At 37.9% G+C, this 14,450-nt stretch overlaps 1 protein-coding gene across 4 annotated transcripts in view; it reads left to right on the plus strand.

Moving 5' to 3' along the window:
* Positions 1–14,450, plus strand: part of GRID2 (glutamate ionotropic receptor delta type subunit 2) — a 1,475,972-nt gene that overhangs the window by 1,440,547 nt on the left and 20,975 nt on the right. For 2 of the 4 annotated variants that reach the window (XM_004430960.3, XM_087434597.1), the window contains one exon: positions 945–3,428. The exons of the other annotated variants lie outside the window; for them this stretch is intronic. In XM_004430960.3, coding sequence (XP_004431017.1) covers positions 945–1,367 — 423 coding nt within the window. In that variant the 3' untranslated portion in view covers positions 1,368–3,428. Of the gene's footprint in view, positions 1–944; positions 3,429–14,450 lie in introns of those variants that run through there. 4 annotated transcript variants of the gene reach the window in all.

Consider the following 14,450-nt stretch of genomic DNA (forward strand, 5'->3'; position numbering starts at 1 on the left):
CAATTTTAATTCTTGCCAGTTTGATTTTTGAAATATTGGGCTCTAATGCTCACTTTTAGTAAAAATCCTAAGGGATTTATGAATTGGTATCAACTCCAGAAATCTGAAGTTTTACTTCCTTTTTCTTTATTAAGCACCTTCTTTACTAAGACTCCATTAGCATAGCTCAAAGCATCTTTGATTTAGAGGCCATTTAGCATAAACCTGACCCTAAACTAAAGCTATCACTCACATGTCATGACTTGAAGGAGAGGGGGCTCTAAGGTCCCGCTCACCTCACAATATTGCCTCATTCAGGTACTAGATAACTGAGTGTATGAAATCTCTCAAGTAGACATTGAGTCTCTTGTGTTGAATGTTGCTCTCTCTAAACAATCTCGCATATCTCTAACCTAAGGAGAAATAACACTTTAACAGTCACTAACACTTTAATATGAAGTAGCATATCAGCATATTGTGTCACTTATCTCCAAGAATGGAAAGTTAAGATTAGCAGTGAGTAGTGGAAAAGAACAAAAGTCCGACTTGGAATGAGACACCCTGAAAAAGGAGGAAGCATGTGTAAAGAAGAGGTGGGGTGGGGGGATGAGTTGCTAAAACCATACTTTTTATTTGTACAATTTTGTCTCGATCTATCCCTGCTCTTATCGCAGGCAGTCACCCATCTACTGCTTCCACATTTTCTAGTTGCATGTGGCGTATGCTCATTTTAGAACTTTTACTGCAAGAAAAATATTTATTATCAATAACCTTATCTCAGAATCACCCCAGAATCTAGCACAGTGCCTAGCTCATATTAGGTGCTCAATAAATATTTGTAAATGAATAAACCCCAAAGTTCAGTTAATTACATATCATGCTTGCTGAACTACTTTTTTTTTTTTTTTTTTTACCATGGAAGCTAGTACTGATGAGAACCTTATCTTCTTTTTCTTCATCTCCAGGATGACAAGGAAATTGACCTGGAGCACCTCCATAGACGTGTAAATAGCTTGTGCACAGATGACGACAGCCCCCATAAACAGTTTTCCACCTCGTCAATTGACTTGACCCCTCTGGACATTGACACTTTGCCAACACGACAAGCACTGGAGCAAATCAGTGATTTCAGGAACACTCATATCACCACAACCACCTTTATCCCAGAGCAGATCCAGACGCTTAGCCGCACACTATCAGCTAAAGCTGCCTCTGGTTTCGCTTTTGGCAACGTGCCTGAGCACCGAACTGGCCCTTTTAGGCACAGGGCACCTAATGGGGGCTTTTTCAGGAGTCCTATAAAAACAATGTCATCTATTCCTTATCAACCAACTCCTACCCTGGGGCTCAATCTGGGTAATGATCCAGACCGAGGCACCTCCATATGAGCATCCAACAAAATCTCTCCACTGTTTCTTTTGTAGGACTCCCTTTGCAAGGAGCAACTGAATATCGTGGGACTAACATGGATGTAACATTTTTTTTAAAAGATCAGGATTATTAGTAACAATTTCAGTTCTTTCTCCCATCCTTCTTCCTCTTCTCTCTCCTCTATTTCTTTCTCTCTCCCTTTCCGTCTCTTTCCGTACATTTTCCTCCACTTTTTTCATTACTCAACTTGTTCCCCCAGAATATAGTATGCTAGGATCCTATTAGTCTGCTTTTCATATACTGTACTTCAAGTATAGGAAATGTGCACTGAGTACCCTAAAGGTATATGCAGGATTAATTTTACATGAAGGCGTCTTATGTAACATTTCTCTATTTTTAAAAATATAATTGCAATAACTTCAGTCTTTTTACATTCTTCTGCTGCATCCATACAACGCTCCACTGCTGTTGAGTGTCCTTTAACTGTGGACCAAAGGCAACCCCTGCAGTGTTTATAAAATAATTTAAAGACCATTCAGGCCACATAATATGAGAATGCAATTTTGCAGGATTACAAAAAAGCCATTAATATGCCAGTCAAGACTACAGTTAAAACTACTCTCGCACTGCAACAGTGCATATGACCTTTATGTGATTGTACAGTATTAAAGTTTTTTCTTATGTACAGTAAACTTGATCATATGGCAGAAGCCTCTATTGTGTTAAATAAATTAGTATCTCATATATATATACATATATATGCACCTATATGATGTGTATATATATTAAAAGGCGGCCATTGCTATTGCAATTCATTTAATAAAGCTTTAGTTTAAAAAAAAGTGTTGTATACAGGAAATATGTACAGCGCAGGGGGTCTTTTCAGTTAGAAAAGGCAGGTTGCTTTAATGTTATTCTGACTCGCATTGTTTGCCAACAGAGAATATTTTATACTTTTGTTATTAAAACATCCAGGGCGATTTAATATTTGTTCCTAGATGTTACTCATTTGAGTAGGTTTTGCATTTGTTATTCAGCAGTGTATAAAGCTAACCTTGATAATTTTACTTTTAATTAGTTATCTAAACGGAAAATGCTGTTAGCTGAACCATGTCCACAACAGCACATAGAGCTCTGTAAGAGTTTAAACGTAGATCATTGAAGGTTAATAAATTCTCTTCCAAAGCAGTAAGCCAATCGATACAACTATAGTTGGGGAGAGGTGGGAGCCTGTAAGAAATATTGATGTGGCCTTAATTACCATCATGCATTATCCTAAAGAAGAAAATATAATAACCATGCTGGGCTCTCAACCTAACCCCCCTTTTTATTCAGTTCTGTTTGGAGGAGTTATGTATTTTTTACATTAGTGCCAAGTGTCTAGAAGGATGACAGCAAAAACGTGCCTCTTTGTGCACAACCCTTTTCAAGTAGCATTCTTACCTGTTAGAAATGTAGAATGAACTTTGTTTGTAATCCTTAAATTAAAATGTGATAAGTAGGAAGCAAGAACTTATCCTGTGTTTTTATGCAGCCATACACTTATTTTAATCTAATTCATTCTGTGGCTAGATTGATGTAGGAATCAACCTATGTGATTTGCTTTAGGAGAAATTAAAAAGTATATTCTTAAGGTATATTATATTTTGATGCTAATTCTGTTCTGGGGAGCATCTTGTACTGTCACTGTTTTTGTACTAAATCTTCAAATATTGTCTACTGTGTAAGGCAGAAAAACTTCTTATCATGCAAAAACCATTTTGTTTCCAGGGTAACAAGTACCTAAGTGCATGCACAACTTGTTTTCCCTTGTAACATTCATGATCTCATTCACGACTCTGATTTTAAAACAAAATATCTTTACAACGAGCTCTATAGGGGCACACCAGATGTCGCAGTGATCTGAGCTATCAACAAACTGTTAACCATGTACAATATTTAAAATAGGCCTATTTTGATGTATTGCCTATTATACAAATACACAAAACACTTTTTGGAGGCCTCAGTTATGAGTGGCAGAGCTTTCTGTGTATAATTTGTCTAAATAATTTGTCTAATAAAAATGTTTTCTAAACTTGCTCTCATACCATTGAAGTCTTAACTATAAAATTTGAAAATGCTTACTTTCTCACAGATTGAACTGAATTTTTCTAAAAATTTATCTTGAGTTAATTAAAACATAAAACACATTAAGTTTTACTAGCAGAACTGTGCCAAAATGAGTGATCTCTAAAAACAATGCTAACTGACGTCCTAAACCAGTGAAAGACTGCCTTTGTGTTATTTGAAAAGATCTGAACCAACAATATATTTGTTTTGCTTCATGGATGTCTCTGTGAACACTTTTTGGGGAGAGATTTATCCTGTTTCATGTAAACAGTGCAACCATTATAGTAATAGCAGGATGAGGGTTTGCTACATCAAAAAGAAAAGAAAATTAAAGGTAATTACTATATTTAGAATTTATGTATTAATAGTTGCTTTGCTGTTAGGAAAATATTCATCATGCTGAATCTATTAATTTGAAAATTGACTCCAGGATTATTTCTAATACGGTATTGTTTTCTGCGTTTGAACAACAATATTTAATTCATCTATCATTTAATTCACTCAATGGATATATATCTGAAAATATATTCAATTTAGATTAAAATCTCTGCTGTTCTAAAATTCCATTAAAAATGATTTTTTAAATTTTGGAACCAGGAGGAACTGTAAAGATCGAGATTATCTCCTTCGTTTTACAAATAAGGGAACATAAGATGCTAAGAAGCTGTGACTTGCCCAAACGTTAGACAATCTAAGACTAAAAACTGGGTTTTTTTTTTTTTTTTTTAACTCTGCCACGCTTCAGCAGGTCCTCATGGGTATCAACGTAGGGACGGCTCAGGTGCAATGCCTCTCCCAGTCCTCTCCCCAAGCCTAGGCTGCAAATCTCTAGGAACCTTCCTTCTTCATCTGGGGCCACAGAGAGCATCTGCTTCAATTGCTCCTTTTACAGATGGGAAAGGCAACAGCCAGACTGCTTCCCCAAGGTCAGAGCTGCTGGCAGAGTTCAGGCCAGATCCTACTTCTGTCTATTGCTCCTTGCTTTAGCCCACTGTCTGCCTGGTTCACATCACTTACACCAACCTTCCTATTTCAAAACAAACGACAAATACCTTATAGCCATGTACTTTTATCCTACTCAGATGTCAAGTTTTTTCCTCTGGTGAATCATTAAGAGAACTGGTTGTCACTTTCAACCACGTTGGAACTTATGCACAGGTTTTGGTTTAATCATATATTAGAAAATTGTATGACCTCCTTTCTTCCTCATACATATCAAGCTACAGGCAATTTGTCATTTTCTTAATTATGTTATTTTTCATCTCTTTTAGTTTGGGATTGGTTGTCAATTGAATAAATACTTTAAAAAATAGACTTTGCTGAATAGTACTTTGCTTCATTAATTAAAAAGAAAAAAAGATGAAAAAAGATCCATTTACCCTACATAATACCTTCTAAGCTATGCAATTGAGTGACAAATTATTAATATTTTATAACCAGAATTTTGGAATGGTGAAACACATTCTGGATTACGAGTATAGTAAATAAGGCAGAGCTAAGAACTTTTGTACTGGCAAACGTAGGTTTTGTCCTTAAATATACATCTCATGATAATTGATAAAGTACAATGGCCTCACTAAAAATTGGCTTCCTTCTAGAGTGTTTTTATTTCTAAAAACAAATCCTGTTTCCAATCCTTGTGACCAGATATTAATAAATGGCTAGCAATTACAGCGACAGTTATCATTTAAACAAATTTTAGTAGACACCATCCCATAAGGTAGCATATATGAGCTCCCTTGGGTGGGAATGTCTTTTCTGACATTGAAAAATCAGGAAATAAAGCTTCTTAGATTTGATAGATTTAATTCAATTCTATTAGTGTTTACTGAAAACTTATGTGAAAACCACTGTGCTAAGCAGACACACGTGGCATAAATGAATGCATGTTTGGGAACGGGTTTGGATATGCTCTACCCCCCAGCTCTTTCCTTGCCCCATATCAACATGCAAGATACAGAGGCCACCTCACAGGCCTTCTGAGGTGGCAGAATGAGTCACCCTGAACCAGCACAGTCCTCTTTGGGCCTGGACAATCTACCTGACTGGAGCAATCCATCCTGGTAGTTCTCAAGGGCTAATCGAGTCTGTCTTCTTAGATTCAGATCACCTTCACAGAGAAGACTTGGAGATTTCCCAAGATGCCAGACCCTAAGGCCAAATTTTCAGAAATGTGAAAATTAACATAAGCCACAGACAAACTACTATCTAACCCTTTCTCCTTATCAACACCTGCATACCATTCAGAGACTGACTCCGACCCTCAGGTGTCCACGTCCTAATGGTAGAGACCACAATAACTCATTTTCTATCCCTGCAGGTCTAATCAATTGTGATAGGTAGAGCTCTAAGGTGTTTCAAACAATTTGCTTCAAAGAAACCAAACACAGTAAACCTTATTCAGGCTACTTTTCAACTTTTATAAACTTTTATTTATATTGCAACTAAGGCTCCTAGCCACCTTTCCTGTCATTTCAGACACAGGATACAGTGTGACTTCTGAGCCCGATGAATGCATAGCGCTTTACAGGCTGCCCACCATGACAACAGCCTTCACCCTAAACACACATCCAGAAGAATAGAAACTTCAGGATTTTGCTGCATTTTGTAGAGCTGCACAGAGGCGTGGAACAGTTACTCCACATAAGGATTCAGCCCACCATGGGAATAGGAGCAGGCTGCAGGAGCACTTTCTCTCTCTTACCTGGATTTCCCAAGTTTCTACTTTTTCAATAGTCTTCATTGATTTCCATGTAACATTAGTAACAAAACAAAAATTGTTCAAATTTGAGAAATTTTTTTCATTATCTAAAAGCTCTACCCTGACTTGCTATTACATATAGTTTAGGACCAAGCTTCACCTTTTGACTAATTTTGCACGTTTCCTAGAATTTCTTCAGAGTGAAGAAAAGAAGCTGGCTGTGCTGTTTGGATGTGTTACCTACCTTATGCTGTAGATGTGCTTGCTAGTCTTTGTGAGGAATGAGGGCCTGGTTTCCTTTTGCAGAAATCCTGTAAGTTCGGCTTCAGAATTGGCAGCAGATTTCAAAAGTCTCGAACTATCTGTGATGTGATAGAAATTCACAAAACTTTCAGGACATTAATTCTCATTAATTAAAAACTAATTTAGCTTTCATAACAGCTGCTTTAGAAAGAGAAACATATGTCACCAAATCAAAGAATGACACAACATCAGAACCAGAGAAGGAAGGAAAAACATGGCTTTTAATAAATATTTTGCCTGCCACAAGATTTGAAATAGAAGGCAAACTTTCATTTTTAAAGTTGCTATATTTTATTTTTAAACTGGTGGTACAGAAAAATTTTAGGAATTAATTAGCCTATATCTGCGGCTATTTTTAATTTTTAAAAATTGGGCATCAAATTACAGCTTGCTTGTTCACTACAGAAAATGTTCATAGTGAGGGGGACCTTAAGAATTAGTCCTTCTAATGTGCAATAAAATAAGATTGAAGCTGCAAACATTTAAGTTATGTAAAATGTTTCAGGATCACAGCCACTTCCTGGAGCAAGGGGTGCCGATGTCTGTTCCACACTAGATAAATAAGGAGCTGATAGCTAATATTCACTTCTTCTCTAGAATTATATTAAAGTTGACTTTCAAATTAATGCTAGCCCTCTATTAATATCTGTTTATAAAAGTTGGATATAAGATTTGTTTTTAGAAATAAAAACACACTAAAATTAAGTTGAAAATACAGGTGTCACATGTCCAGCTCATCTAATTTGACTTTATCATTCTGGAAATAACTATTGAATACCTAATATGCTCAAGTACTTCTGTAGGCAATGTTAAAAAAAGCTTTGAACATTGATTGTCAGATGGATTATAACTGCATCATATGTCTGTATTTGATATCTATCTAACTTTCATTCACACGTTTTTTAATGAGTATTATACTTCTTTCCAAATGAACGTATTATAAAAATTAAAAATAACTAAGCAGTGCAGCAAGATATACACATAATTGGGACTCCCAGATTCAATTCTGCATGACTAAGCATTTTAAAACTTATTGCTCACTCACTCAGATTTCTCCATGGAAATATCATGGTAAAAATGACTGTTCATAAACTGAGCAACACGTGTGCAAAACCACTTCTCACATGTGTAGCCTCCAAAGGTTTGGGTGTGTCCAATTAACATGGTAAGTCTTATAATACAGTTCAATCACCAACAGTTAATATATTTTAATTAATTCTTTCTTCATCATTAAATGAGGTTTTTAATTCCTACCCATAATAGTGATTTTGTGTCTCTCTTTTTTTTTTAACTGGTATTAGTACATGTACATAAATTTTAGTAAGGCTGCGGAGAAATATTAGGAACAAAATAATCACACGAGATCAATCAGTCGATCGGCTAACACTGAGCACCTACTATGAGCAAGGCTCCATAGGGCAGCGGTTTCCTACCTGGCAGAAGGCACACCTCCAGGCCAGCAATGGTTCCAGTGCTGAGGTACTGAACCCCTCACCTCTCAGGGTGATGGGTGGGCCCCTGGGCTAGAATTTTGCCCACGAGCAGTTTTCTTCATTTACACCTGCACTTTCCTAAGAGAGTTTCCAAAGTTGGAGAAACAAAATACAAACATTTGAAAGTTAAATAAAAACTCGTTGTTTAAATAACATCAGAAAACAAGAATATAAATTATATCATGATGCAGAATATATTTAATTGTCAAATTAGTACTATAAAGAAACTGTTCTATGAGAAGAGCAGAAGAATGAGGCTGCGTGGCTTGGGATGGTTTCAAGGAATAAGTAGAAATTTAACCTAATCACAGAGACTATGGAAAGATCAGAAGAATGCAAAAGAGATTCCAAGTGGAGAGTACAGGGCAACCAAATGCACAAGGCTGGGAAAGAATGTTCATAGGAGCAGTAGACCACGATGTCTGGAAGATGGGCCTCATGTCAGGAAGCAGCAGGAGGTAAAGCTTGGGTGAGATTTTGGAAAGCTCAAAGACTTGGCTCAAGAGATTACACTATATCCTGTTCTTTCATTCATTCATGTCTTCAAATATGGTCACTGAGGTCCTACTATATGCAAGACACTATTCTAGGTGCCCAGGATATACCGGTAAACAAGACAGAAATCCCTGCCCTCATGGAGTTTACAATCAATTGGAGGAGACAGAAAATAAGCAGGATAAATAAGTGAAGTAGATAGCCTGTTAGATGATAAGTGCTGTAGAGAAGAACAAAGGGGACGAGTGGGAAGGCCAGAGTGAGAGTGGGGATTTGCTATTTTAAATAAGGTGGCCAGGGGAGGCCTCACTGATAAGTTGGCATTTGACTGAAGACTTGAAGGGAGTGAAAGAGTTAGCCATGTTGCTATCTTAGGAAAGAACATTCCAGACTTTGGGAACAGCTAGTACAAAGGCTCTGAGGTGAGAGTGTGCTGGGCATGTTTGAAGAACAGCAGGAAGATCAATGTGGATCTTGGGACAGAGGGTCAGAGGAGAAGATCTCAGAAAGGTAACACAGGTCCCACCTCATAAGGCTTTATAGGATGTCGTAGGGATTTGGCTTTTATTCTGCTAGAGTTGGGAAACCACTGGAGTGTTCTGAGCAAAGTGGAATGCCTGTTACTAGTTCCAATAGGTTGATTACAAAGCCAGACGAAAATCAATCTTGGGATCATCAGTGCTGCCACGTTCTCACCATCTCTTGGGCCTAAATATTTGCCACCATTTTGAGTGTTATGGGACAGTGACATGGTGGCACCAGTTGCTGGCCATGCTTCCATTTGAATTTCAGCCCTTAAACCGTCAGAGAGAGATTAAACCTGGGCTGGTGTTCACAGAGGCTCACAATCGTGGAATGTATGGAGACCTTCATCACGGGCAGTGGGGAGCCGCTGAAGATTCTGACCAAAGGAGAAACATGCTCTTAAAGAGGTGGTTTAAAAAGATTAAGCTGGTAGTAATTCATAGAATGGAAGGGAGAAGGGACCAATTAACAAGCTCATGTTCAGGTATGAGATGAACTTCTGGGGTAGCCCAAAAAAGGAAAGAAGATACAGATGGTAGATACATTTTGAAGGAAGAATCAAGAGACCTTGAAGACTGACTGAATATAGAGTTTAAAAAGGAAAAACAAGTCAAATATGACTGGTTTTTTGAATTCAGATTCTAGAAAGAGGGAAATAAATTTTACCAGAAAGCGCTAAAATCAGAAGAATATTTGTTTTGTTAATCTTCACTTTTCCTTAAATTGAGGGGTTAAGGAGAAGAAATCATAGAATTGAGAACTATTTATTTTCCTTCATCACTAGCCTGAATGATGGATTCTTAACAGGTGGAGGGGAGCTGAGGATCATTTAGAGTCCATGATTTTTCAACTGTTCTCTCCAGATTCCTGAGGGTTTTTCTCAGGATTTACGGGGCTGCTGCTGGGCTGAGGTGAGGCCTGCTGGGCTTCAGTCAGAGCGGCTCTGCTTCCATCTCTTCATGTGTTCAGTTTCCAGTTAAGATTTCCCTCAGCCCCCGAATAACACGTTACTGACAGATGACCAAAACCTCAACTCAAATGTTTTCTGAGGCAGCCCATTATAGTATTCAACAATTTTAATTGTCTCATTGTTAGATTATTCTTCTTTACAGCTGGTCTTTCTGTTGTGTTGAAAGTTGCTCCCTATTTGTTCTTTGAAATGCTATAGAACAAGCTTCATCCCTTTCTCCCACATGACGTTTATCATGTTTCCCACACAGTGAATACCCAGAATTGACCAAACTGTCCTGTGATATGGTGACAGTGACTCAAATCCCATAATTGGGGCTTGAAATAGACTCAACATCGCCAATATCCTAAGGAGAGAATGAGCTGGAGCAAAGTCCCCTTCCATTAGGCTCACAAGAACGACCCTGGAGCAGACAGACATACCTGAATAGAAATCCAAAAAATGTTTCTAAATACAGACTTGTCTCATCAAAGGAACAAACTAAAATTAGCCCAAACATTACAAACACCTGCTATGAGAGAGCCAGTATACTAAGTTAAATCAAGTATCTGTAGAACTAACTGTGTTTGGTTCCCTGTAATTGCTATGTGCTTTCAGTTCTGAGTCTATTTCAACTTGAGAGTTCAGAAGGCATCTGCTAACACAGTTAAGAGTACTATAAGAGAATAAAAAGCTAGGTCTGAAATACTCATCATCACCAATCATATCCTCTGAAGGTTTAAGAGGTGAGCTTTCACCAAGCAGGTGCCATCAGAAACACTACTTGGAGTTCATTCTGGATATTTTCTGCCGGCTTGAACTCTCTCTCAACACTTAGGTCATGATAATGGTTCACTTTTAAGAGGTGAAAGATTATTTCCCAATTCTAAGGAAAAAATGTCACAGATCAAATACAAAACAAAAAATAGGTAGTATGAGCCTTTATGAATTTAGAATAACTTTGGTAAAACTTGCTTTTCAAATACAGAATATAATTCTTTGCAATTTACTCTTCCCCCACAATCTTATTTTTAAAATATAAGCCATGAGTCACACACTCACACACACAGCTAATCTTTCTTTCCTATGAAAGAGAATAGCACACAAATTGTGTACACGTGTTGTATTGAACATCTAAACAATGTAAGAATTTTAAGATAGTTTGCAGAGGCACTTGTTTCTAAATTGAACTTAATAAAATACACGGCATATATCCTCCGCTAGAATTATTTCAAATGTAGGGAAGTTTAATCCATTCTCATCTGAAGAAGCAAGTTGCCATTTTCTGCTTCAATTTTTGTCCTTTTCAGGCCAATATTTGTGTTCTCCTAAATACAGCAACCATGGGGAGGGAGGGCAGGCTGACCATGGGCCAGGCACTACATACATGTTTCACTTGATTCTCATAATACCTCTGTAAGTTGCTGTTGCTGATACTAAGTGAACAGTTTAAAAACAAACAAAACCTAAGGCTTTGAAAAGTTAAGTAACTGAGCCAAAGTCATACAACTGGTAAGTGACCAAACAGAATTCAAACCCACATCTCTCTAACTCAGAAATCCATACCCTTTCCACCACAATAGGCTGCTCCCAGGATCAAAGGGATGGGAGGTAAAAGGTGCTTATATAGTCCCTCAGTGCTGCAAGAGGCTGTGCACACAATGCGGATCCATAAAAATCAACTGGTCCTCACTAGCTGAGTATATTTTTGATACAGAATCTACAAGTGGTGAATAAAATATCCATAGAAGATGAATACAGATGGTGCATGCGTCATAGTGGCTTAGAAAACGTAAACAGGTTCCAAGAAATACCGTGCCAGATTAGCATCTACGACAGAGACTGCTCAAAACCCAGCAAACCTACTCATCCTCCTGTGTTCTTTTTCTCTGCTGATGATGTCAGCGACTTTTCTGGTCTTCTTCCCTCTTCCTTCGAGTCCCTCTAATGGAAACATTAGAAAAACAAGCTCCTACTGAGTCAACTTACATAATGCTCTACTGCCTGATCCCCTTTGTTCCAGCCCTACTGCTACTAGACACCTTTAAGCATATGCTAGCCTCTGCCTGGAACCATTGTGCTAGGTCTCCCAGCTTCACTCTTCTCCAGCTCACATCTCTCCTCTTCATCTTACTAGGTTATCTTACTAAATTACTTCCATGTCAGTTTGCTCCATGATTTAATTTTTTCCATGGTATTTCCATGGCCCACTAACTAATGGCGGAGCACATTAGCTAGTACTTCTAGCAGGAAGTACTAAGGCATCCTTCACAGAGAAAGAATGTTTGAGCGAAAGAGATAGGATTTTGACAATTAGAGATATGAATGTAGACTATAAAAGCCATGTGCAACGAGGAAATGGGAAAAATATAATTGACAAGTAGAGGACCGGGAATAAGGTTATTTGGCTTGAAAGAGGGGGTCTTATGGAGACAGACAGACAATAAGGTGAAAGAACTGGTTGGTAGATGAATTCAACTATTATATTTTGAGAGTGCGTTGTATATATATGACCAGATGCTAGGCAATGCGGTACATATAAACATGCAAGACTCTCAAGGCTGCTATGGAAGAGATGTCATGTATATGCATAAGTACAACATAAGGCAAGGTATGACGTGTTCCATGAAATTGATAAACACATTATAGAAATTCAAAGAAGGGAGACATGATACCCTTTTAGATATGCTTTTATTGAAATATAGCAAAAACTACAATTTTAATGCTGTATGATAAGTACTTAAAAATAATCCAGAGTGTTTTGAAGATTCAGAGAAAGGCAAGATCTTTTCTCACCAGAGTGATAAAATGTCTTCGTGGAGAAGACAGCTTTGGAACTAGGCTTAAAAAGGAGTATAATGTCCACAAGTATAGAGTAGGAAAAGACATTTTTAGACAAAGGGAAAGATATGATCCAAGTCACAGAGGAGGAAAGCACAAAGCACATTTGAGAAAGATCAAATAATGCGGCTGCAACACATGGCCCATGAAGAGCAGTAAGGAGGTGAGACGACAAAACCATAAAAATCAAACCCAACCACCACCCTAACGTTTGAGTCTCATCCCTTTTACAATCTATTCCACTTTTGAACAGCTGTGAATATTAGAAATAAGATGGTGTTTACAGTCTACTGGGGAAAACAGACAATTTAACAGGCAATGACAATAAATTGTGATAAGTGCTGTAGTAATGGAAATGCAAAGTGATTTGCAACCCAGAGCAGGGACAGGAAAATCTCCCCAGCTGGGATTCCAGCTAGAACTCAGGGATAATTTAGAGTCAGCCAGGCAAAGGAAACAGGGGCTGTTCAGACCAGTTGACCAGCACGTGCAAGACATGAAGGCAGAAGGCAAGATTTGCTCCAGGTACTGAAGGAAGTCACCCTAGCTGGAACTTAGAGGGAAAGGAGACTATCAAGAGGATGAAATGAAAAGGTAGGAAGCGGGTCTTGAAATGCTTCATAAACCACGTTAAAGAATTTGTATTTTTAAGGAATAAAGTTCCAGTCATCACTAGGTAACCACTGAAGAGTTTAGAGTGGAGTAGTGACCTGATCATATTCTTATTTTAAAGATTCATTCTTGCTGCCCTAGTAGAAAGTTTTGGAATGGGACAAGATTTGAGAAAGGGAGCCCAATTAGGAGCCTTGAGGGGCAATCGAGGTATAGTCTGAGTCTCTGGGAGCTGCAGCAGGGAAAGGAGGAGGTAGAAAGATTCTGGAGAGAGTTGTGGCAGGAATAGGGTCTGAGTCGTGAGGTATTTTTTGAAGTATAAACCTATACATATTTTTGTATAGTATATATAAAGTATATATATACATGAAAAATATACAAGGAATATATATGAAGTATATATATATGAAGTATAAAACTAAATATAAAAACACTGTATTTTTTAAATATAGTGTAAGTGAAATCATGGGAAGTAATAAAGTCAGTCAAGAAATAAGTGAGTCTATTTAGCAGAAAACAAAGTCTGGGTGTAGAACCCTGAGGAAGATCAATATGCTATCAAAGGACAGAAGAGTATCCTAGCTAAAAGAGAATGAGAAAAAAGCTATAGGAGCGAGTTGTCTCAGACGTCAAGGGAAGAGAGTGTTTCAATACAGAGTGGTCAATACTGTCTAGTGCCACTCAGAGAAGGAAAAGTAGCCATTAGAATTAGCATCTTGGAGGCCCTCGGGATCTTGACAATAACAGTGTTCAGGAGAACGGTGGAGACTGAGCCAAACTGTAGTTGGTGGAAGGGCACATACACTGTTCTTCCAAGGAATATGGTGATGAAAGAGAGGAGAAAAAAGAAGCTGTACCTGGAGGAAGAATAGGATCCAAGGAAGGGGTTGGTTTGTTTTCAACGGAAGAGAGACTTGAACACATTTAAATGCAATAGGAAGGAACCAGGAATGAGGTCAATGTCGACAGTACAGCAGCAAGTGGGGTGTTCAAAAGATAAAAAGGAATGGGATCCAGGGCACAGTTAGGCTTCAACAGGAGAAGGGCGCATATTTTATTTTAACTGCATAGA

This window comes from Ceratotherium simum, chromosome 8, assembly GCF_057802395.1.
Source record: "Ceratotherium simum simum isolate JZ-2026a chromosome 8, ASM5780239v1, whole genome shotgun sequence".
Lineage (NCBI taxonomy): Eukaryota > Metazoa > Chordata > Mammalia > Perissodactyla > Rhinocerotidae > Ceratotherium > Ceratotherium simum.